At 36.4% G+C, this 25,968-nt stretch overlaps 2 protein-coding genes across 8 annotated transcripts in view; one reads left to right on the plus strand and one right to left on the minus strand.

Annotated features, from left to right (window-relative positions):
• Positions 1-9,378, plus strand: part of LOC103543101 (UDP-N-acetylglucosamine transferase subunit ALG13-like) — a 57,527-nt gene extending 48,149 nt beyond the window's left edge. For all 7 annotated transcript variants that reach the window (XM_070605119.1, XM_070605122.1, XM_070605120.1 and 4 more), the window contains 3 exons: positions 2,730-2,770; positions 4,388-4,574; positions 8,440-9,378. In XM_070605119.1, the coding sequence (XP_070461220.1) occupies positions 2,730-2,770; positions 4,388-4,574; positions 8,440-8,705 (494 nt within the window). In that variant the 3' untranslated portion in view covers positions 8,706-9,378. The remainder of the gene's footprint in view (positions 1-2,729; positions 2,771-4,387; positions 4,575-8,439) is intronic.
• Positions 9,379-20,058: 10,680 nt separating this feature from the next.
• TRPC5 (transient receptor potential cation channel subfamily C member 5) overlaps positions 20,059-25,968 on the minus strand; it is a 270,884-nt gene continuing 264,974 nt past the window's right edge. Inside the window, exon 12 of the mRNA XM_070603348.1 lies at positions 20,059-24,242. Coding sequence (XP_070459449.1) covers positions 23,550-24,242 — 693 coding nt within the window. The 3' untranslated portion in view covers positions 20,059-23,549. The remainder of the gene's footprint in view (positions 24,243-25,968) is intronic.

Raw genomic sequence — 25,968 nt, forward strand, 5'->3', positions numbered from 1 at the left:
CTAGAGTCTATCATTAACATTTAACTGTACTTGCTTTTTCACATGTCTGTCCATCCTTCCCTCCATCCAACTCTCTGTCCATCAATTAATCTGTCTTATTTTTGATGCTTTTCAAAGTAAATTGTAGACATCAACATACTCCCCCATGAAAACTTCCACATACATACCATTCACTAGAGTTTGGTATTTATTTTTTCTTTTGATGTAAAGTTTACATATAATGAAATCCACAAATCTTAAATGTACCCTTGTTGACTTTTGACAAATGAGTATATGCACCTGTTGTATTTGGTGTAAACCAAATCCCCATCAAGCTATAAAATATTACCATTGTCCCACAAAGTTTCCTTGTGCCCATTACCAGTCTTTCCCCACCCCCATCTTAACTTCCCTCCCCAAAGGCAACCACTGTTCTGGTTTTTTCTGCTGCAGTTTCACCTGCTTTAGAATGTCATAGAAATGTAATCAAACAGTATGTACTCTTTCTGGAAGTCTTCTTAAGGTCAGCATAATGTTTTTGCGATTCTTCCATGATGGCTGTGTATATCAGTAGTCTGTTTACTTTTATTGCCGAGTAGTATTTCATTGTATGAATATTTTACAGTTTGTCCCTTGATAGACATTTGGGCTATTTCTATTTTGGGGCTGTTATGAATAAAGCTGCTATAAACATTCTCATAAAAGTCTTTGTGAACATATGTTTTCATTTCCCTTGCGAAATTCCTAAAGTGGAATTGATGGGTCATAGATAGGTGTGTTTAGTTAGTTTGATTTTTTTGTTTTTTTTGTGTGTGTGTGTGTATATAAGGAAGATTGGCCCTGAGCTAACATCTGTTGCCAATCTTCCTCTTTTTGTTTGAGGAAGAGTGTCACTGTGCTAACATCTGTGCCAATCTTTCTCCATTTTGCATGTGGGATGCCGCCACAGCGTGGCTTGATGAGCGGTGTGTAGGTCTGCACCCAGGATCCAAACCTGTGAACCCCAGGCTGCCAAAGCAGAGCACACAAACTTAGCCACTACACCACCAGGCCGGCCCCATGTTTAGTTTTTATAAGAAACTGCTGGTCATTTTTGCAAAGTTGTACCTTATCTCTTTCTACTTTTACAAGAATTCCGTGCACCTGGGTTTCTACTTCTAAGCCTTTGATGAGGTGTTGATTTTACTCAAAATTCTCTCCCCATCCACTCTTCCATCTAACTTCCTATTCAGATCCAATCGTTTTCATCATACCTCCCCATTGCATTTTAAAGTGATGTTTTTGAGTTCTTATAGTCCTTATCTTTGCAACTTTTTTTAACAGCTTGAGATATAATTCACATACCATACAAGTCAACCATTTAAAATGTACGACTCATTTGTTTTTAGTATATTCACAAATATACGTGACCATCACCACTGTCTAATTCTAGAACATTTTTATCACCCCACAAAGAAACCCTGTACCCATTAGTAGTCACTCCTTATTCCCCCTGGCAACCACTTGTCTACTTTCTGTCTCTATGGACTTGCCTATTTGGACATTTTGTATAAATGAAAGCATACAGTATGGAGTCTTTTGCATCTGGCTTCTTTTACTCAGCAGAATGTTTTCAGGGTTCATCTATGTTGTAGCATGTATCAGTACTTCGTTCTTTTTTATGGCCAAATAATATTCCATTTTGTGGCAATACCACATTTTAGGATCTATTAGTTGATGGACATTTTGATTGTTTCCATTTTTTTGCTATTGTGAATAATACTGCTACAGATATTTGTATACAAGTTTTGTGTGGATATATGTATATATCAAGGAGTGGAATCCCCCTACCATTTGTGAATTTACTTCCTTCTATTATCTTTTCATATTCTTTAGCTTGAGCATTAGGCTTTATACTATACTCCCACATAATGTTCAAGATATAATCTGATTCTTTTAAAGTGACACTAAATATATTTGTATGTATTAAGAGGCTCCAACTTAAGAAATAAAGAAGGGTTTTCTGAGAGTTCATTTGTTTGTGGAACTCAAGTTATATTATTTGTAAGAATATACATGGATTCCAGGTCAATCAGTAAAAATACATTTAGAGATATAATTGGAATGCTAAGACTATTCCCTCTTCCCCCATACATCTAGTTTTTGTTCATTTTTGAAATATTTTAATTGAGCTCTGTGTCTGGGCAAATATCACCTTAGACTATAACTTATTTTGAGTTACCTTGCTCGTTGCCTCCTCATTTTGGAGTTCTAGTGGTGGTACGTTAGTCATGTTAAATGAAAACAAGATGAATTGTTTCCTACAGTGCTAGTTATCTCAAGAGGCATCACTAATCTTGGCATTAGTAGAGCATTAGTTCATACTATGTAGTAGCTCCATTAACTGAGGACCAGTATATTTGCTTATGGAGTATATTTGATTTAAAATAAAATTTTAGTCTTGAGACAAGCAAGAAAATGCCTTTACTGGATTCTTTCTAAATATTAGCATAGTGGCATTCCTGTGACATCTACCTAATATTAAGAATAGAAATAAAATATGTATTTGGTGATTGAACCTTGGACCAGAAAGTGATCTTACCTATAGTGGTAGGTAAATGGTCATTTACTATAAGATAGAATTGAGAGTGATGGTGATGTGGGAAGACTACATTTCTATCTACCTTAATACTCAAAGAGAAAAGCTGTTTAAGTGATAGTTCTAGTTGCTTATGTCATCTAGTCACTAAATTAAACATTTTTAATTTTAGATACAAAAGTTTTGCAGTACTATTTCAATCTGGGATTGCAGGTAAGAATCATGTTAAAATTGCTTTGATACTATGTTAAAAATCTAAGCTGTTTTGATAATCAAACTCTTGAACTTTAAAAGCCAGGAACACTGTGAGGGACCTAAAAGTTTTATTTCTGTCTTTATGTCTCTGAAGATGATATAGATCAGTTTTCTACTTTAGCCTTCAAGTGCTTCATATTCTCTTATTATAAAATAATTGTTAAATTGTGGTGAGTAGGGATCTAAGCACAACTTTAGTGTATATTGGTCTCCCTATTTAACATCATATGCCAACCCTTAACTCTGCTTTTCTGTCTCAAAATGATAAATGGACTGTTTATCCTGCTTGCTTAAAACATTTTTATAGCTATTTCTACATTTTATGTGAAAAGTAATCGGACTAATTCAAAGACATTTAAAGAGCTGTATTATTTTTAAAGCACTCATGTTTTCCTAGATATTTGCCAAACACTGATTTTCACCACTCCCCTGAGTTGTAGGAGAGTACTGACAAATATCTTAATATCACTGAAAAGTGTCTCTGATTTCAGGTTAGAGCTCTTTTGTTTTATTCTTTCAGCGATCATTTCCCCCCCTGAAATACACTTGAATTCTGATATAACAAGATGGCGTATTTCCTGAAAAGGAATTATGCGTCTTAAGATTTGGCAGATTATAGTAAACTAGATAGTATCCTGGATAATGCTTAGATTAGTTCATATTTTCAGACACTGATTTCCTTAAAACCTTTGACATATCATTTCCAGAAAACCATTTTCCCAACTGGCACACATTTATAAATTAAGAGTAGTGGACTGAGTTTTTGTTCTTGGAGACTGTATTTCTTAAATGCAGTTTCAAGAATGAAAAAATAAACTGCTTACCCCTTTAGTTATGTCACTTAATTATAGTCCCATGTGGAAATGTTGCAATCCATCCCACAAGGCTGAGGCATTTTTAAATACTCTCCTCCATTTTACATCACGGGAATACAAGGAAATGCAGAATAGATATTTTAGTACTTTTTCATATTAAAAGTAACTGCATTTATTATAGTACTTCTGGAAAATACTAAAGTATAGAGAAAACTGAAATCACCTGTATAACCAATGTATGCTATGATATATTTCCTTGCAGCTTGTTTGCTAGTTTACTCATTTTACAAAATATGGACTATGCTAAGTAATTTTGTAAACTTTTAACAATACGAACATTTTTTCTTTAAATATTTGACAGCATGATTTTTTATTGCCTGTATACAGTATTCCATCATGGATAGATCATTAATTCATTCATCCATTTCTCTATTGTTGAATATTTAGGTTGTTCAATGTTTTTTGCTTTTAAAAACAGTATTATAAAAGACATCTTTGTATACAGGTCATTGTGTATATTTCTGATTTCCTTAGGAGCTTTCCTAAAAGAATTCCTAGGTCTCAATATGAGAGATAGGTACTGCAAACGATCTTAAAGTTGTGGTAGATTAAAAACTTTGTAAATGTCATATCTTTTAGGTCAAAAAAGTCATTACTATCTCTCCTGAAAATCATGGCCTTTCTTTTTTTTAGTGAGGAACTGTACTACTTTAAGAAAAGGAAACAATAAAGTGTTTATTTTTTCCCTTTCTTACCCAAGTGCTATCACCACAACTACTGGCACTCCATGGTCTATCTGCCGCACATGCAGCAGCAGCAACAACAGTTTCATGTGGAAAATTATCCAGTCTATACTGAGCCACCTCCTCTGGTAGATCAAACCATTCCTCAGTTGTACGGTGAGGTTGGGAGGCAAGATGGCACACAGGCGGAAGCATCAGCAAATGGTAAGTATGTAACGAGTTTGCCTGCAAGAAAGACAACTGGATTGTATTGTGTATAATTTAATAATAGCCTTCAGATATTTCATTAGGTCCATATACTAGACCAGCATTTTTCAAAGCATGATACATGGACCCCTAGGGGTCCCTGAGATCCTTTCAAGGGATCCATGAGGCCAAAAGTACTCATCAAAATACATGGATTTTATTTGTCCCTTTGTTTTATATTTGCATTGAGGGTGCAGAAATCAGTAATGGGTGAGACTGCTGGCACCTAAGCACAAATCAAGGCAGGGGCACCAAATTGTGCTAGTAATTAGTGTGTTCCTCACTGCCACATACTTGTGATGCAAAAATGCCAGTTCTATTTTTTGTTTCGTCAAAGATGTTTTTATTTTTACTAAATCTTTATCTTTTAATAATTGTGCTTAATATTCTGTGTGACAAAATGAGAAGTATTCATAAAGCACTCTACAGATTGAGGTATGATGAACTTAAAGAAAAGGACTTGTGCAGTTGAGTTTCAAGCTCATCTAGCTGACTTTTTTCGTGGAACACTATTTTTACTTGAAAGAATGATAGACCAACTATGGTTATTCAGACTTGGGGATCTGGCAGACATTTTCTCAAATGAACAACATGAGCCTGTCACTTCAAGAAAAACAACTGATAGTATTTGTTGTCAAAGATAAAAATTTAGCTTTCAAATAAAAATTAGAATTTTGGAAAACTTGTATCTGCCACCATGAAGTTGACAGCTTCCCAATACTTTACTCTTCTAATGAAATAGATGGGGCTGTTAATATGTGAGGTTTTTCACATTGTATAGTGAAGTGTGGCAACATTTGGGAGATCCGTATAATTCAGTGAAATAATATTTTCTTAATTACCAACGCATGATGTTACCTGTGCATGATTTTGTGATAAATCTACCCAAAGTGCAAGATAGGACAATGCATTTTAATGATAAGTATGAAAAGCCCACATTGCCGCTGAACTTTAAGAAACCACAACTTACCTAATTTTAGTGTAGGATCAAAGAATCTCTACAATTATCTGAAAAAGCTGGTTATTAAAAGACATCTCTCAGGGCCGGCCCCATGGCCGAGTAGTTAATTTCCCGCATTCCACTTCGGTGGCCCAAGGTTTCGCCGGTTCAGATCCTGGGCGTGGACATGGCACTGCTCATCAGGCCATGCTGAGGTGGTGTCCCACATAGCACAACCAGAGGGATCTACGACCAGAATATACAGCTATGTACTGGGGAGCTTTGGGGACAAGAGGAAGGAAAAAAAAAAAAGATTGGCAACAGATGTTAGCCAAAACCAAGAGTGACAAATGTTGGAGAGGCTGTGGAGAAAAGGGAACCCTCATACACTGTTGGTGGGAATGCAAACTGATGCAGCCACTATGGAAAACAGTATGGAGATTCCTCAAAAAGTTAAGAATAGAAATACCTTATGACCCAGCCATCCCACTACTGGGTGTCTATCCTGAGAACCTGAAATCAGCAATTCCAAAAGTTCCATGCACCCCTATGTTCATTGCAGCATTATTCACAATAGCCAAGTCATGGAACCAACCTAAGTGCCCAGCAACTGATGATTGGGTAAAGAAGATGTGGTATATATATACAATGGAATACTACTCAGCCATAAAAAAGCACAAAGTCATCCCATTCACAACAACATGGATAGAACTTGAGGGTATTATGTTGAGTGAAATAAGCCAGACAGAGAAAGACGAGCTCTGTATGACTCCACTCATAGGTGGTAGTTAACATATGGACAAAGAGAACTGATCGGTGGTTGCCAGGGGAAAGGGGGGTGGGGGGAGGGCACTAGGGGTGAAGTGGTGTACCTACAACATGCCTAATAATGATGTACAACTGTAATTTCACAAGGATGTTAACTTTCATAACCTTAATAAAAAAAAAAGCCAATGGGCTATGTCTCTGGCTATTTGGTTTCTAGAATTCCGGACACTGAGTAGAGCCAATTTGGTCATCTAAAAACACTGGTGGTCTTAGTCTGGTGGAGACATAGCCCATGGCAGCTGTTCCACCGGCTCACACACTTAATTTCTTTAAAAAACTTTTTCGGCCATCATAATAGCTAAATTGTGCAGACTAAGAAGTGAAAGAGTCTGAGGAGCTTGTGGGAGGTAATTAAGCTCTATTAGAGGCAAACGGAACCTAATTTGACTGAATAGTCAAGTGCGGTGTGGTCTTTTGAAAACATTTCCAAATACAGGAACCAAATTTGATCCTTTAAGTCTTCCTTCTCTTTAGGATGCATGTTTATTCAAAGAACAGATGGGGAGGAAAATCAGAAAAAGACTTTGGTCGACCCACATAAAACAGCATATTTGAGTGTGAGCATGAAGGGAGATGAGTTTTGGAAGGATTTTCATTTGTTTGATGTGTGGAGGTAGACTTGGGAAGTGGGAAAGCACTGACTTTAATCTCTCCTAGGGAGGAGCTTCAGAGGCTCTTAAAAAAGAAAGCTTCCTTAGTAAGCACATACTTCTATGCCCTCACATCTTTGGTATTTTCCAGTATAATAAAAGAGGGGATTTCCAGGACTAGGGCTATTGGGTACTATGGATAGGAAGAAAATTTAGGAATGGATATAAACTGCCATCTACAAATGGAGCTTTTTTAGCGTTTGAAAATTTTCTTTGGATGAAAAAAAAAACTTTTCCAACTACATGTCTGTATGAGACCACATTTTCTTCAGATACTTCAACCAAAACAACATGTCATAAAAGATTAAATATAGAAGCAGGCATGAGAATCAAGCTGTCTTCTGTTAAGCCATACATTAGAGATTACACAAGTGTAAAAACAATGCCACTTGTCTGACCATTTTTTTTGTTTTGGAAAACCCATTTTTCATAAAAATTTTATTTGTGTTAACATAATGGGCTTATTTTTACATGAGTTAAATAACTTTCTCAGTTTGATTCCTAATATGATAAATATTGATAGTTATAGCCCACAGTAACAAAAGCTATTTGGGGTCCTCATTTTTGAGAGTAAAGGGGTCCTGAGACTAAAAAGTTTGAGAACACTGTGCTAGACCATAAGGATGGTTGCTCTATGAGTTTACAATTTAATATACATGGGGATACGTTTTTAAGGATTTAGATTAGGATCTTTGGACTGCCCTTCTTGGAAAAGGAGAAACTATGTGGACTAATCTAATCAAATCTGTTGCCTATTCCAGCACTGCTGCTTGATGGTCGTGATCGCTATAGCAGTGTTAGAACAACATCTCTTTCCACTGAAACTGATTCATGGTAGCAAAAATTTCTGTAAAATTAAAATCATGCTAGGATCTTAATGACATTCAAGAGATGACACTTAAATGTTCAGTCTTTTAGGATGCTCTTCAGACCTATACCTTCAAGTATAGACCAGACTGTATAGACACCTGGGTTTTTAATTGCTAAAGTGATACAAAATGGTTATTTGGATGGTATGTGTTATACTGGAAAACTATTGGATAACTTAATTTTGACCAACTTTTATAAGAACTTAATTCACTTAGCAGGACTCTGGAAAATGTTTCTTTATGCGTTTAGTCTGTTGGTACCTAAATCACCCCATAAAGATAGCTATCTCTAGGTAGAATACATTGGACACATTATACGCACACAGATATATATTTATATTTTTTTAATTAGGAAATTTCCATATAATCTTTTAGTAGCCTGATTGGGTCACTATTGTTCACATCTAAAGTGCTCCTGCTATAATTGCTGTGATCAGTCTTAGAACTAGATTTCATTTTTACATGTAAGAACATCCATTTATGTTGGTGTTTTAGTGAATCTCTGTAACTTGTACTATATGTATTCTTTGTTTCAGGTACTTTTCCAAATGCTGATTCTGCATCTGTCCCTCATGGAGCGGTCTATTATCCAGTGATGTCAGATCCCTATGGGCAGCCACCTTTGCTGGGTTTTGATTCTTGCCTTCCTGTTGTGCAAGATTATCCCTATGTTACCCCCTGGCATCCAGTTGGTGCAGCATATGGTGGTGGTTCTCAAATTCATGGTGCTATGAATCCTGGGCCGGTTGGCTATGTTGCTTCACCACCCTCAGCTTCTCATTACGTACCTCAGAATATGTAAGATTCAGCAGTATGAAGTATCCTTGCACTGCCATTTTTCTTGCTGTTTTGGTTTTTAAAAAGTATTTTATGTTAGTGGTTAAGTGATTTAGGTGGTTAGGGTGGTTACTATTATATCTGTCTTTAAGATTATTTTATCTTTTGATTTAAAATAGTTCTTTAAAATAAAGGAATATTACTTTGGGTTGTGAATAAGGAAATTGAGATGAATGTACAACTAGCTCCATATTGAGCATACTTCATTGTATTCAGTTGTTTTCTTGTCAGCCAGCTTGTCAACTTTTTATTAGCTGATAGTACCAATTGATAAAAGGAATAAATCAAACAAAGTACTTCCTTGGTTCAGATGTCACACATCATATTAAACCATGCAAAACTGGAATAACTTCCACTTTTTTCTAGAAAATAAGACAATAAAACCAAGAGTATTTGCTTCTGGGTAACTAACCTAATATTAAATGAGAGAGCTCTTCAGGTTTCTTAAGAATTGTGTGAACTGAGTTGCGTTCTATGATGTTAATCAGTTTCGAAGGCACATGGTGCTCTGCTTTAGATTTATCCCATGTGGTATTGTTTAATATTGGATTTATGTAAATGTTTTACTGCACAGTATTGAATTGGTGTCCTTTGCACAGTTAGCAGTAAATAAAAATTATCATTTAAAATTGCTAAAATGAGTGGAATTTTCTTTTTTGCTTTCTTCATTGCAGCAAAGAGTACCAGACATTCAATTGTTCCAGTGTTTTTTTTTCCCCTTGTATTTTGGTTGCAAGAGAATGTGAATTTACAGCGTGAACTGGCAGGGCCAGTTGAAATGTTATTTAATTTCAAGATGGTGCAATGCATACTACCATATCTAGTTCTTTTCCTTTGAGAATGTATCTTTTTAGGTTGTATTTCTGTTTCTTAAAAAAATCTGTTAACTACCTTATGGAACTTTAATCTAGACTTACTTTCTCATTTTCCTATACTTCTAATAGTTGTCGTACCTTGTAGTTTTTGTTTTTAGACTTAGCTTGTATCTCTCCAGGCCTGCCTTGTCTCTGACTTTCTGTGAGATGTATTTCATCAGCCTTTCTGCCTTCTCCCTTTCATCTACCCAAAGACCACAAGATCTTCTGTATTCATCAGTTCTCCTCTGAGGGGTAATTCATCATGAATGCTTTGCTGTATCTCACCTGACAAACAGCTATTTTACAAGTGTTCTTTGGTTGCCTCAAAACCTATTTATATTGCCTTCTTTAAAGATTATTTGTGCTTATGAATCAGTCTGTCCTTTCCCACCTTCAGCTACACCCCAGGGAAAAAGAACCATTTGAGACCTCTGGGCTTGAGGTGTTTGAACAGTTGAAAGAACTGGAGTGGAATCCATTGCAAAGAAGATATGTTCTGTCTTCAGTGTACTATTCTCAAGATGATTGACATTAATGAGTTCCAAATCAGTCATTGTACTAGTTCAGGCTTCTCCTTCATAATAGACATGGAATGGGTTGTGTTTTGTTTTTGCATCCTTGATCTTAAGAAGTCCTTGCTCTACAAGTTGGCATCTGACAACTTTAGTAAAGAAAGATGGACAACAGTGCACTGATCTTTATAACAACCTAACTATGGATTAATGTTTTAGCTTCTTCTCTGCTAACCTTCTGGGTTCTCAATTTTGTGCAGCCTACAAATTGTTTTATATTTTAAATAAAGACTTAGTCAAGTTTAAAACGTGGAGCAACCTCTCTTCAACATTTTTCAAATGTGCTAACGTTTCTGAAATATACATAACTCACAGCAAGTGATTGTCCTGTATCTTCAACTGTCAGTGGTTCACTAATTAGTTTCTAAGGAGTGTTTTAGAAGGTTGTAGTCTATCTCGAGAGTGAGAGTCTGGAAATTGTGTGGTTTTGAGACAAGCCTGTTTGCCTTAGGCTTCCAGTTGATTTGTTTTTATTTTAAACTTGTAGGTTACTGCCTTGCCTTGGATTCCATTACTAATTTAATGAGACGCTTGTTCCTTTTCTTTTTTTTTTTGAGGAAGATTAGCCCTGAGCTAACTGCCTCCAATCCTCCTCATTTTGCTGAGGAAGACTGGCCCTGAGCTAACATCCATGCCCATCTTCCTCTACTTTGTATGTGGGACACCTACCACTGCATGGCGTGCCAAGCGGTGCCATGACTGCACCCAGGATCCAAACCGTCGAACCCCAGGCCGCTGAAGCGGAACGTGCGCACTTAACCACAGCGCCACTAGGCTGGCCCGAGATGCTTGTTCTTAACTTAAAAACCAGAGATCAACCTAATTGTTACTGTCACCAGTGTTTGAAATCAGCAGTATTTATGGTCTGTTTAAATCATGCAAGTACAGTCCACTATTTTACATATCTTCTAGGAGAAATAAGGAGTATTATTTCTCCTTGACCCTTTTGTGTGGTTTGGGAGAGTCAAGGTGACCTGTACAGCTGCAAAAGTCTGCAGTGGTTTTTGAAGGCAGCTTATGGATAAAAAGAAAAGTGGTTTTTCTGGTAATAAAAAAAAGCCCTAAGACTTAGCATGTTTAATCAATCTATAGTATAAAGATAGTGGTAGATTTCTTTGTATGTATTACCTTTTTGGTTGCCCTTGATGTTACAAAAGACATCCATCTTTGCTCTTATAACCAAATTGCATCCATTTAAAATTGTTGGGGAAGGAGATATAAAAGCGCTGTGGTTTGTTTTGGACCCTTTACTTCTACCCCCTTCCTGGGATAAATCTGGTTGTACCAAAGGTAGAAAGCTGTATCATTTCCATAGTGAGTAAAAACAATTAGAATGCATTTTTATGCTGTGGATATTTAGTCTCAAAACTAATTGTTGTTTTCTGCCTTGAGTAAGAGCGGATGAAAATATTGTCTTTTACTGTTGAGATTCAAGACTTGTGAATTTAAAATATCTTTCATTTCCTTGGAGCCTATAATAAAGGCATAACCTTTTAATTAGCTTTGGAAATAAAAGGATAAACATTTTTTATGTGAACAGATATTTAGTACTTATTTCAGACATAAATCTCCACGAATAATAAAAGAGTCCTTTGGCGGTGGGGGGGTGGTGCATGAACTTAATCTAGACTTTTCTAAATCTGGGACAAATTTAGTCCAGTGTACATGAAAGCTTTTTGAAGCCATCTATATTTCCATTTATAATAAAAACTAAGAATTCAGGGGGACTATTATAGCAAAAGACAACATCTTGTTTCCCCCCATCTTACCTAGAATGTTAAGTTTCAGGAGCAACTTGTTAGATAACACTTGTCTTCCCTCCTGCCTCAATTCTCAAAGGCAGTTCCAGGGATGTGTGGGGGGCCTGTGTGTGGGGAGATATAGCTTCAGGAAAGGATGGACCTGAGTTTAGGGAACTACCTACTGTGCAACTAAAACTGCTTTAGAGTGATAAATGTGGGTATCACCTCAAAATAATTGAGGAGGCAGGGTTTATTTGTTGAAGCTTGGGGTTTGTTATGCTATTCCCTCTACTTTTGTGTTTGAAATTTTTCATAATGAAAAACTGCCTTGGTAACTGGTCATCTGGAGAGTAACTGTGTTGATAAAGTTAAGAGTTCAGGTTTTTAAAAATTTTGCCTTGCATCCTGAAAAGAAACATAAGATTTTAGATAAGCTGTCACATAAGGTCCATAGGTACCTTGTTAAGATGTCTGGGGGTTGGAGGAAGCCTATAGTGTAGACAACTGATTCTTAAAATTTTGTGATTCTCAAGAATGTTCACTAGCTACGTGTAAAACTAAATTTTATTACACCATGACATTTATTTGTGGTTGAAACTAATTGAGGTGAATGAACCCCTTCAAGTTCTACTGCTTCACTGTTTCCCTAATAATCACCACTTTTGAATTCTCTTTTCTCCTTCTGGCTTCCAGAGGGGAGCTTGGAAACCAGGAAATCCTTTACCATTGAACAGCTATTTGCTGCTGTTGTTTTTTTCTTACTTGGTAGGTGGCTCTTGCCACTGACTAAACAAAGGGGGGAGGGGGTATTTGACAATATGGAGGTTAAACTGAATCAATTCTTATGAATTCAGACTAGTCAGTGAATATAAATGCCAAGATCTATTTTAGCCAGACATTATTAATAGCCTTGATTAGTTGGTGTTATATGGGTGGTCGGTCCCTTCACCTAATCAACTAGCAAATCTTTTCTTGCAGACCTTATGGCTTTTTCCAAACTATATAATACAAGTTTTTCAAATCATTTGCAGAATTGTAGAAAAAAATTTTACCCTAGTACTAGGGTACTAAAGTTCTAGACTTAAACTAATGTTTTATTTCTTTGCTGGTATATTAGCTAGATTAAAGTGATAATTTTTATCTTGATAAATTTCAGTTATGCAAGATGAATTCAAGTTCTGGAGATCCGCTACACAACATTGTGCCTGTAGATAACAATACTATACTGTACACTTAAAAATCTGTTAAGAGGGTAGATCTCATGGTGAGTGTTCTTAGCACAATAAAAGAAAACTGCTACCACATGTATAGCCCTACAGAAAAACAAACACCATTTTATATTCAGTTGTTTTGCTTGCTTCAGCATTTGAACTTTGTTTTCATATTCTTTCATTCCTTTAGCTCTGCTGAAATAGCTTCAACTACCCAATAAATTTTCTTCCTCCAAGTTGTTTTGAAGCATGGTATAGGTTTGGCTTTAGTTAACCTAGTTCTTTACCTTTACTCACTGCTTATTTTTTCCAACACTTTATTAAGAAAAATTTTAAACATACAGAAAAGTTGAAATAATTGTGCAATGAACATCCATATATCCACCACCTAGATTCTACAGTTAACATTTTACTATACTTGCCTTTTCACGTAGCCATCCATAAGTCCTTATTTTTTGATGCATTACAAAGAAAATTGCAGACTTAAGTATACTTCACCTCTAAATATTTCAGCATGCATATTGTTAACTAGAGTTCAGTATTTGTTAAAGGTTCTTTTTTTCTCTTTTGAGGTAAAGTTTACATGCAATGAAATGCACAAGTCTTAATTGTTTGATGCAATGAATTTTGACAAATAATACATCTGTGAAACCCAAGTCCTTATCAAGATAACATTTTCATCACCTCAGAAAATTCCCTCATGCTCCTTCCCATTCAGTCCTTCCTTCTGATCCCCGTTCCTAATCAATTAGCCACTGTTCTGATTTTTTCCTCCACCATAGATTAGTTTCTGTTTTTCAAACTGTATATAAACGAGTCAGAATATGTGCTCCTTTGTGTAAGGCTTCTTTCAGCATAAGGTTTTTGGGATTCATCCATGTGTGTGTCAATAGTTCCTTTTTATTACTAAGCAACGTTTCATTGTATGGATGTGTGATCATTTATCCATTCTGTTGATGGACACCTGGGCCATTTCCAGTTTTTAGATATGAATAAAGCTGCTGTGAACATTTTTGTAGAAGTCTTTTTGTGAGCATTTAGTTTCATTCCTCTTGAAATGGAATTGCTGGGTCATAGTTTAGGTGTATGTGTAGTTTTGTAAGGAACTGCAGGACATTTTTCCAAAGTGATTGTACCATTTTACACTATCACCAGCAATATGCAAGAGTTCCAGTTGTTTTTCGTCCTCGTCAACATTTGGTGGTGTCAGTCTTTTTGATTTTAGCCATTCTAGCGCGTGTATAGTAAGTGGTATCTCAGTGTGGTTTTAATTTGCATTTCCCTGATTATGTTGAGCACTTTTTCATGTACTTATTTACCAGTTGGATATATTCCTTTTTGAAGTGTGTTTAAATCGTTTATGTTTTTATTATTCAGTTTTAGGATTTCTTTGTGTATGCTGGTTGCAAATTTTTTTCTGATATATTACTGCCTTTTTTCTTGTCCTTACCTAAACAATATGTAAATGTTATACACCCAATCATGCTTAAAATAATTAGGCCAGGACTTGCAAGTGAGTTATTTGGCTGAAAGTTAAGCTGTTCTGGTAGGCTAACCAGTGCTCTGGTGGCCTAAAAGTTAATGTTAATTAGTGGAATAAAAGACAATAAAACTTCAAGAATCTGAGTTAATTAGGGTAAAGCTAAGCTGAAAAGCCTATTACCATAAAAAAATCTTAGAAATGTCAACTTATACTTGAGGAAATATTGCCCAAATGTACTCAGCTCCTACTAGTTTAATAATGACCAGCTTAAGCTCACTTTATGTGTCTTCTCACTGACCAACAGAGTCAAACTGTTCTGTACAACACACATCATACTTTGGGTATTCGATAAGGAATAAGAAATTTCCAAGATAAGGCCTGCCTGTAAGCTTTCTCAGTGTTGTAACCTATAACTTTATGACTGTATTGGTCCCTTTATGTCATCATCTCAAACTTATTTATGAATGCTTATTCAATTTTTAAATATTTAATAGTCACAGCTTTGTTTAATGGGAAATATAAAGGTTAGAATATTAATAATGTTTATTCTCAAGCATCTTTTAAAAATATATTGGACTGTAGAGGTCTCCCTTAAGTGTTTCTACTGGTTATGGTGTAAAATCCATTGTTGTTCGTAAATGTTTATTAATAATAGGTGGCTATAAATCATTACATTGGAAATGGGAGGAACAAAACACCTTAAATCTGAGCAGTCATACATTTTGGGGGGACAAAGTAAATGCTTTATTTTTGTTTATACTGAAGCTCAAAATACACAAAATCATTTTATTGTACAAGATTCTTTTTAACACATTTAAGGATGACAGTAACTTTGCCCTTCTTACAGAAAGTATTTAAATAAAAGTCATAGTTACTCAAGGAGGTTTTAGCTATTAAAATAGTAATCTGCAAAGCCAAAACGTGATTTACATAAACACATTTGGAATTTCCCCTTTTCATGATTGAGCTCAGGCAATATAATTAACCTTAAGTTTGATGCAAACATTTTCTGTGTGGTGATGTGTGATTGGGGCCACCAAATAGGCTAAGAAAGTGAACTAAACACCGCCTGTGTTTTCTAGTATTCTTTTTCCTCTATCAAGTGATAGCTCTAAACAACATTCATTGTTCTGAATAGGAAGAAACTCTTCATCCTCAATGTCAACCCCATTTTGGAGAAATCATGAAATAGAATCCTGTGACAAGTTTAAATATTGATATTTTCTTGAATTCTACCACTGGTGTGCATTCTTATGTTGTAAGAAATTTCTCTTTTGTAAACAAAGAGAAATTAAAATGCTTTCACTTGAGAAGGATGTGTTTGTTTATCCTTATTTGAACTGAAATGTCCTTGAGAAAGTCTTTGTCTTTATAGTTGAAATAAGAGAATATATGGGTTTACTTTTACTATATTAAAGGAGAAACTTGAACAGTTGAAGTTAATAATTTATCAAATTGGATTTCCTTTAAGAAAACCACAGAATAATGTGTTAACCCTTTGGGTTTAGAAGTTTCCTCATGAGCTCACACAACATTCATTTTAGTGCCATTGGTTCCAATGATCTTGTTAGACACTTGAGAATTCTATCTGCTTCTCCTGCCCAAGTATACTAAGTACAGTTACCACCCTGCTTATTGGACTACAGGCTACATTGGTTATTTAAAATGACCGCTTAATATATATTGTAAAAGGAAGTCCTACAAGATGTGACCACAAAGTGATGAAGCTAGACTTTAAATGTGACTAGATCTTATACAGGAAATACCTGATCTAAACATGATTTTCAAGTGACCTGAAGATTCAGCTAGTTGCTGCCATTCTCCCAGTTGGAGCCGCTGCCTCCTCCTGCTACCAGAGCTCCTTTTGAGTCCAAAACCCTCCCATTTTTCTACAAAGCTTGGACCTTTCTTAATTGCCCCTTTTCCTGCTAACGGGCTAGTTGTCAGAGCCTCTGCATTATAAAGTGTCATTTCCTACAGATCAGATAGGAAGCCAATTCTGAGTTTATTTACAGCATAACCTACTGGAACTCTGAATGTGTTTTACTATTTAAACACAAATGTTTCAAGGGTTAAGTCATTATGGTTTTTCCCAAATTAGTGGAGGTTGTACACCTAAATATGGGGTTTTGGAGGCTATTCGCTTATTCCAGTAAGGCTGCCACTATTCCAAGCATGTTTGAAACCAGGTTCCAGACTGCAAAGAGGAACAAGGAATCTTTTGGATGTGATGGAAATATTTTGTATCTTGATTTTGGCAGTGGTTCCAGGGGCATATACAACTTTGAAAACTCAATTGTACACTTTATATGGATGTAGATAATTGTGCATAATTATTCCTCAATAAGGTTGATAAGAAAAAAAACTGGATTCCAAAAAACAGTTTCAGGTCACTTTACAAACCACACAAGAAACTGTCTCTTTATCTTATAATGGTGCCTATCAAAGTGCCTATTGTGCAATAGCACTTGAAAAATGTTTATTTCTTACCAGAAAAAGTAACACTCAGCTTGACCACCCAACTTTTTACCAAATATGAATCTAAAATTACTTTTGACTATTTCTAAAAATTTAACCTTATAGGATTCATGATTTTCTACCATGGAGGATATTCAGAGATTGTTTTGTGGATTTTGGAATTCCTCCCAAAAGCAGAAGTCCACAGTGGTTTGAGTAACGGCAGTATTTGAGTATGGGTGCAGCTTATTAAGGTGACTACTTTTAACAACAGCATTCATTTGGGCACATAAATTCCAGCATGTTCATGAAAATACTGGTCTCATTATTTTATCTCATTTTAGCATGTTTATTTCAAATTTGAGGCTAAAATACAACATCAGATATAGAATCTAGCTTTCGTCCGTACTACCCTCCTCCAACTTTACTTTTTATTTCCTTTTCATGTAAAGTTTTGACAAATTCATTTTATTTCTTAGATAAGATTTGGAGAAATCAATCCTTCCTGTAATTGGTCAAATGTGCATATTTATAAAAACCAGTCAATAATATTGTACAATTTAAAATGCAACTTTACTATGAGTCTGATACTTTGAATTTAGGAATACTGTGATCACAAGGTGAGGACTTTCTGCAATCTGAAATTCAACCTAAATATGACCCAGCCTTTGAAAAATGATTGACAAGTTGTTCAGAGCTAGTTTTCATATACTGTTGCATTTCCGGATTTTGTTGAGGGAGAAAATGGTGATGTTAATGTTTTAATCCAGAAACTACATTTTTTTAAATTGGGGAACTTCATCTCAACGTGGTCACCTAAAAAGTTGGACAACTTGGTAGTTTAGCCCTATGTTTTAAAGCGCTTATCCATACTCATGCTGACTTTGAAAGGTTTTCCATCTATTTACTACCACCATCTAAATACATCAAGTACTTCCCTCAAAAATCCAAAGCTTCTTTGTTGTCTTGTGTCTTCCCAGGGTCAGTTTTAAGGGTTGTATAAGACCAGAGAACTGTTAAGAGGGTTTCTAGGTTGGAAGGAAATTGTTGGCAATGAGTATTTGGGGTATATATTGAATTTTGTCGGAAAAGACCTAACATGGCCAAGCGCGGCTTAACTGTACTTGCAAATGGTTGGCCACCTTAGACTAAAATAAAAGGCACACTGCCACTTACTCATTCAAGTACCACCAAGCATGGTGCCTTGGTATGTGTGTGTGCACGTGTTGAGATTCAGCTCCTAGGATGTTAGGTTGCCCTGAAACCTGCTCATAGAGTCAAAGAGCAAAATATGCTGCAAATTGGTGAAAACGACCTTCACACTGCAGGCCATTCTTACCTACTTCTTCATTTAGTCTTTTTTGGTTCTATCAAGTCATTTGGAGTTTTAAAGAAGGCTTTTTTTTTTGAGGGTGGGGAAGGAGTTAGATCAGATGTGTGCTGCAATCATGGATTTAAGAAGTTTGGTTACAATAGTCAAAAGTTGTAGCCTCTTTCTGTTACTACAGAAATTATTTACCATTCATTTGTGTAGTAACAGGAACTTTCTACAGAACGTTCACAACTTTTCAGATTAGATAAGAAAGATAGCTTTTGTCATAAGGGTATTCCACTTAATTTTATATTTAATATTATAGTTCCTAATATGTACATATCTCTCAAATACCACAAACACTGATGGTATGTCTCTAGAAAAAGAAAGACCACAACTCAGATCCAATAAACTAACAAGTATCAGATACAAATCCACTCTAGAGTGGCAATAAAGCAAATACTGAGCTTAAAAATACTAGAGCCCCCTGGCCTGTTGCCTGTATCATTCCAGCAATTAACTCCTTTGTTTCTTAATAAACATTTCGCTTTCTAAAAATAAAGCTCTCAAAACCACCTACCAACACCTTTTCTAGACCACCATGCAGCAAATAGATGGAAATCCTAGGTGGTATATCAACATATGAATAGTAATATCTCAAGTATGCAGATTTACTTAATTCACCAAGAATGTATGCTTTTATTTTTACAGATAAGTTCTTTTCTTCTGACCTAAATGCTTTATTTTTTCTTCAAACCAGAGACCCCAAATTCTGAGAGCCCTCAATATTAACAGTTGTGCTACAGTAGATGCTGTCATAGCAGTTTATTTTAGCAATTCCTCACCACATCTCAGGAAGTGTCTTTCCATTGAAGCTATTCCTGCTCCCCTTCCTTTCAAAATGATCTAGTATTTACCACAAGGGGTGAAGGGCGAAGGCCAGAGCATTCAAATGCTATTAAGTTTCATTGCATATGTGTGTGTGCATGTGTATACACAGGCAAGAGTCCCACTTTTACAAACATCCACCAAAAAGCAATGCAAGCCAAACCCCACATCTGTTGGAAAAAGTGATAGAAAAGGTAATTGGAAATACAGTAGAAATAGCATTTCTCTGTACTAAAGTAATGCTCACATTGAATTGGTGTACTCAGTTCCCAATGGCTAGTTCTACACCAACAAAGTAGATATTTGGAGTAATTATCTAGATAAAGCAAGCCAAAGAAACAATCTAAAATGTCCATAGATTTGAGGCAAAGCCACAGGGGCTGGGGTTGGAGGGAGCTGACAAGTAGGTATGAAGAGGTTATTTAGGTGATATGAACAATTACATCAACTTATATTGGCTATGTCCATACAAGCAATCTGTTTATTAGCCTATTTTGAAAACTTGGTTACCAAAATAATATGCTCAATTTTTCTTACGTAGTTTTAAGCAGGAAAGAATATCTGCCTAAGTTCAAGTACTTTTTACATGATGGTTTAACAAACCAAGTTCTGGACTGCTTAAACTGTTAGTCAAAACACCACTTGAGTCTCACCCACAAGGCAATATGAATGTCAAATGGTTATTTATATTTTCTTGCTAAGGTATCAACTCATATTTTTCACTGAAATTCCCAATGAAATTTGCAGGGGGGTTTTGCACTGTCATAAGAACTATAAAGCTCTTATTGAAGAAGTATTTCTTTATTATTTGTCATTCAAAAGGTGAAGGCCCACTTTTTTTTTTTAACTTCTTTAATCAAATTGCAGACAGATGTTTTGATGTTTTAGACTTATCTGAAATAGCCTAAATTAGATCAGAGTGGAATGATAAATGACTATGGGAGGCAGAAAGAACTGGGAAATTTTCAATATCCCCTTGTAAGTGGACAGAAGTCTAGCTTGAAGTATTTAAATCCCTGTAAAATTTGGCATCTTCCCAAAATGATGATTTTGAGTTTGGAATCTTTCCTGGATCTTTTTACTCCACCGGACTTAAAACTAAAAGTGGAGGAGAGGCTTCAACAATGGTCATTTTCTAATAAAATTCAGACATTTTCTTTGTAATATTTTTACCCTTATTAATTATCAGGGAGACTTTATGGTGGAATCAAACAAATGAATACAGAAGTCTAGAAGTGATAAGAAAACCAAATGTAATGGAAGTAGTATAGATATTTAGACAAATTGTAAGTGATTCTTATACCATTTATAATTATATTTGACTTTGGAGTACATTTTTAACTTTAAATATGTCAGTCTGAAATTTGTAGAGTTCACGGCACTTGGGGCAAATTAACAAGAAGGTATCTGTAGTGGCTGTTCCATTTTTACATCTCCTATGTATAATATAAAATATATATGCTTCATAATAAATGTCCTGTTTCTGTTATCTAGAAGATTTAGGTTTATTGACTGGCTCTGTGACCTTAAGCAATTCATTATCCTTCTCTGAGCCTTTTTTTTTTTTCTATTTGTAAAGCAAGAGGTCAGAATAGAGTAGATTCTCTCCAAGGTTCTCTTTTAGCTCTAACTTTTTATGTTTATAAATTTACTCTCAAGTTGGCTTATACCTTCTCTGGGGTCAGAGGACATACTTAAGCATGTGATTTGAAATAACTTTCCTGATTGTAGTTGATCCAGAGAGTAGAGAGGTGAACACAAATCTCTTTCCCTTCCTACTTTCTACTGAGTTAAAGTTAATAAAAATGTTGGTGTCACCAACATGGAAGTTAGGGCAATAGCTGTTTAGCTTTAACAGCTAACTGGCCTCAATCCCCAACATAAGCAGGCCTCAGCATAGCTACTGAAGTCTTAAGCCCAAGTCACAAAGAAAATAACCCTGAGAAGATCTGAAAAGGAGAATACTGCCCATGAAATATGACACTGGTTTCTTTCAGTAGTAGAGATTGGCTACTATGACTTATACATGTTCTCTCTTTAGAACATAACTGAGAGAAGACTGTAGTTTGAATCACGGTTCTATGTTTGGCTACCCTTGTTTTCTGACAAATTGATAAAATAACGGCCAGAACAATTATACCCGGGTTATCACATATGCATGCATTTGTGAGAAAGACATATCTTTTTCTTTTGATAAAATAGGGCCATGTATTGGGTTTTGGTGCCATCAATATGAGTTAGGAATGTAGCTCAGGTTCTATTTATTATTCAAAGTGATTTTGACAATTGGGAACGTTGAATCTGTAACTTTAGTAACTTTCCTTGTGGAAAGTAACCTGTTATTGATGTCAGGGCCATTGATGATAGTCTCACTTAACGAAACAGGAGAGAAGTTAGATTTAAGGAAATGATCACTTGAGATATGATCAAGGAATTATTTTGGGACAATCCCTTGCCAAATGGATCTTGATACAGCCTGTTCTCTTGATCATTTTTCCCTGGATCTGAGCTTTTCCTTCAACACCTCCTCCTGTTCCTGCCTCCCCCTGAATTTGTCTCTTCTTCGTCTGGAATATTTTGACCATCAGTCACTGAAGCTAGGGCTGCAAATGGGAACTGATTCAAATGACAGAAACTACACTGTCAAAGCTGTTTTGGAGGCATATTTGCAGTATTTGAAAATTCTTCACTTCACTTTTACTGGAAAGTATACAAATGAATTTAGATAGATTCCTATTGCTGTTAACATTTATAAGAACAGGGCAACATTTAACTAACTCTCTTACTTCTCTGAGCTGCATACTGTTAATTTAATCTACAGGACCCAGACCTAGGGCTGTTTCAGGTCATATGTTAGAGTCCAAGTTGGGGAAAACTTTGTGTTAACCTTGGAAAAAACTACCCTTGTTCAGCAGGTTATCACTTGGTGGTTATTGGGTCTAATATGATGACCATATGCATTAGGGACTTCATTTTTTAACCCGCACCTTTGTATTCTGATGAGGTCCTCTTAAGCTGTGGGAACTAATTTATTTGGATAGATAAATACAGCTTTCTTTGAAGACAGTAGAATTTGGATCATGTGTATAGTTCCATGATTTCACTAGGCTTGTTATGTTATATATCTAAGTTTACACATGCAATTCCACTGCTCCCAATGAATATTAAAACTTCAGCTTGAATCAGGTTATCTAGAACTAAAATTGTCTTGTCGTTGTTTTCTATCAGAAAGCAATTAATTAAAATGAAGATAGGTGCTCTTTTCAGATTTTGACATTTCAATGAGATGTCATTTTTCTGATAAAAAAAAATATCTTCAAATCCAGGCTTTTATCTTAGAAATGCTTTTGATAGCAATGATGACTAAAACTATCAATGGTAAAAGGACCCTATAAACATACCAGCTAATTATTTTTTATTACCAATGTATGAGATGTAGTGACTATTGGTTAGAGTGCAGTAGAAGTTTTTAAAATCAGTAGACATCCTAAATACTAATCTCGATACTATCAAATTTTAAAATGTAGTAAGTTAACTGAAATACACAAACACAGGAAAGGAATTCACTAACTTATTAAATATGACATATACTATGGGGCAAATATTCATTGGCACACATGAGAAAACTAACACACCTTTAAGAAACAACCCAACAGCCCCCATGATAAGGAGAAGTTGTAGCATTTAAAAGCAAAAACAACAAGAAGGCCAGTTATACCTAGAAACCACAAGCTGACAATTCTTTGGAGTCTGTTCAGTCTCCCTTTGATGCTGTTCATTGAACCAGAATGGGCAGCATGGAGCACTGAAGGGCAACAAAGATAGGCAGGTTAGTTTGCCTTATCTGATAGCTGGTGGGGACTGCTGAGCACATACCTCAGCCCTGTGGGGAAATGGTGTGAGATCCTGAGAAAGGTCAGGAATCTGTGCGGCAGCAACAGTAGCAAAGTGGCACCTGGAGCTTCAAGGAAGCAAGGGTAAGAAAAGCAAAGCCAAAGGGTTAAGCACCCAACTGCACCTCTGCTGATTAGGGGCAAACGCCCCTTCAGTTGATTGTGAAATGGACTTAGTGTTATAGGTATAAAAAGGCAAATAATAGTAATAATAAAAACAAGAACAAAAAATGGAGAATGTGGCTATAAAAGACAGTGGAAATAATAGGAGTTTCACTCTCCTTTCTGGGTGGGGGGGAGCGGGCAGTGAGAGAATCATATCCTATGTCACCTCTGAGAGCAAAGAAATGACAAATTTTCTGCTGAGTTCCAGAACAGGTGATAGGGGCTTGACTTAGAGCCGAGTTGTAACTTGTTCTTCCTGTCCATCACCCCATTTGTGCATGAGCAGGTCGCAAGCCTCTCCCCACGTTTCAAATACATCCTCTGAGGAGTCTAATAGTTTAGAATTTGAGGAGCAGATGCTGGATGCACAGTGAAGAGAGCTGGAACAGGCTAGAGGGCATTCACTGCTCTGAGCAGCACCCCGGGCTTCACCTAATTCTACCTCACTGAGGTTAATTTCACTTTGAGAACAGGCCTCTGCTTTCCCTTTCTCCATCTGAGAATATCTGATGTCCTGCCACATATAGTGCTGCTGAACGATTCCATCGGAAATTGTGTACATTGGCTCTGAGTTGGGTTCAGACATACGACCATTAAACTTGGAGAATAGGAGCCCCAGTTTCTTGAGAGAAGGACCCATGATAGAGCGTTTGCTTGATGACTCAGCTTTTGACTTCCCTTGGGCACCACTGGCTCTTGGCATGGTTCTGACGAGAGGTGGCCCATGGCAGACCTTTTTCTTGCAGCCTAAATTGAAAGAGACACTCTTGGATTTGGCCCGAGCCCCACCACTGCCATCATTGGTATCATCCCTCTGAGAGAGTTCAGTGCTGCTGGTGGAAAAGCTTCTCCTTGGGTGCTTCCTATTTCCTAAGAGGTCAAGCACTTCATATCGAAAGCTGGAGATGTCCTGCTTTAATTCCTAGGACAAAAGAGAAGACATGTTATGTTAAGAAGATTGGTCTTTAGTTCAAAAGAGGTACATTGGGTATCCTTTGGAATGTTTCAGGTTTTGCCTAATAGCAAATCACAAAGTACACAAACTACCAGAAAAATCTCACATTATCCCAGCACAGGAAAAACATATTCATAATTATGTGGGCAGGGCTGGCCATTGGAAAAATTGTGCAATTGGTGAAGTTGATTTCAGCACCTCCCCATCAGGAGCACACCAACAGATTAATGTCTGCTAAAGTGTTAACTAACAATTAAGGTAATAGATTAAAGCACTGGCTCTCATAGGTATCTGCATATAAAAGGACTGCTGAAGAAGTAAAGACTTTTAGGACTCTAAGGAATAAAACCAGGGAAGTAGAATGTCAGGTGATGAGACTGCTGTTTTGGGACAGGGGACCCTGTTTGTTCAAGTCTCTATGAAATGTCTTCTATCTCTAACTGGCTGCCCAGATACTAGATTGATCCTTTAACAAAATCATCATTTAAAAGCTTAACTTGGATCATGCCATTCTCCTGCTTAAAACTCTTTAGTAACTTGTCACTGATCTTAGGTAAAAGAAGAAACACCATACCACTAACTACAAGGTTTTTCAAGGCCTGGTACCTGTCAGTCTCTCCCCTTTCATCTCTTCCTACTCTTTCTCAAAGCTCTCTACTGTCCATGTGTGTGGACATATTCTCTCTTGCCTCTGAGCCTTTGCCTATGCTGTTCTCTCTGTCTAGAACACTCTTCTCTGCAACTCTCCTTTATCTGGCTCCTCCTTCAAGCCTCAGCTTAAACATCACTTCTTTTAGAAAGCCTGCCCTGACTCCCCAAGTCCCAGTTGAGTGTCCCTCCTCTTTGTGTCTTCATAGCACTTTGTGTTTATGCTGTTAGAATACTTCATCACCATCTATTATTATTGTTTTCATGTCACTCCATGAGAGTAGGGGCTGGTTATATCTTGCTCATCACTGTACCCCAGCACCTAGTGGAGTGCCTGGCACATAGCAGGCCCTCAATAGATGGAGTTATTTCTATGGATTAGGATAACAGCCTTCCTAAATTCCTTAGAAAATATACATGTGTTCTATGATAGGGTTTCTCAATCACTCGACATGTTGAGCTGGATAATTTTTTGTTGAGGGGGGCTGCCCTGTGTGTTGTAGAATGTTTAGTAGCAACCCTGATCTCTACCCACTAGATGCCAACAGCACACACATCCCAGTGTGATGACCAAAAATGTCTCCAGACGTTGTTGAATGTGTTCCAGAAAACAAAATTTGCTCTGATCGAGAATCACTATTTTAGGCTAATGCTAGTATTAGGAGAATTTTAATGTTTAATGGTAGGGTTTTTGAAATCTTAGATTGAATACTAGATTTTTCCAATCTTTACCTTATATCTTTTAAGTAAAGAAGGCCTTTAAATCTCCAGGCATCGTCCCTTTGCTACCTTGCCCCTCGCCACCCATCCTTGCCACATCATTTAAAGCACTCAATTTCCACACTGAGAAACACCCAGAATATTAAAAGAATGCATAGGGCAGATTTCTTTTATTCATAAAGCTGATTTTCTTGTGACAGACTTTGGTAAAATCTCTCCATCTACTGGATGACAGACTATTCTGAGAGAGAGAATAAGAATTATAGTTGGTGTAGCTGTATTATAAGCAGTTGAAATTTCAACGCTAGAAACCACAAACACGATG

This window comes from Equus przewalskii, chromosome X (assembly GCF_037783145.1).
Source record: "Equus przewalskii isolate Varuska chromosome X, EquPr2, whole genome shotgun sequence".
NCBI classification, from domain to species: domain Eukaryota; kingdom Metazoa; phylum Chordata; class Mammalia; order Perissodactyla; family Equidae; genus Equus; species Equus przewalskii.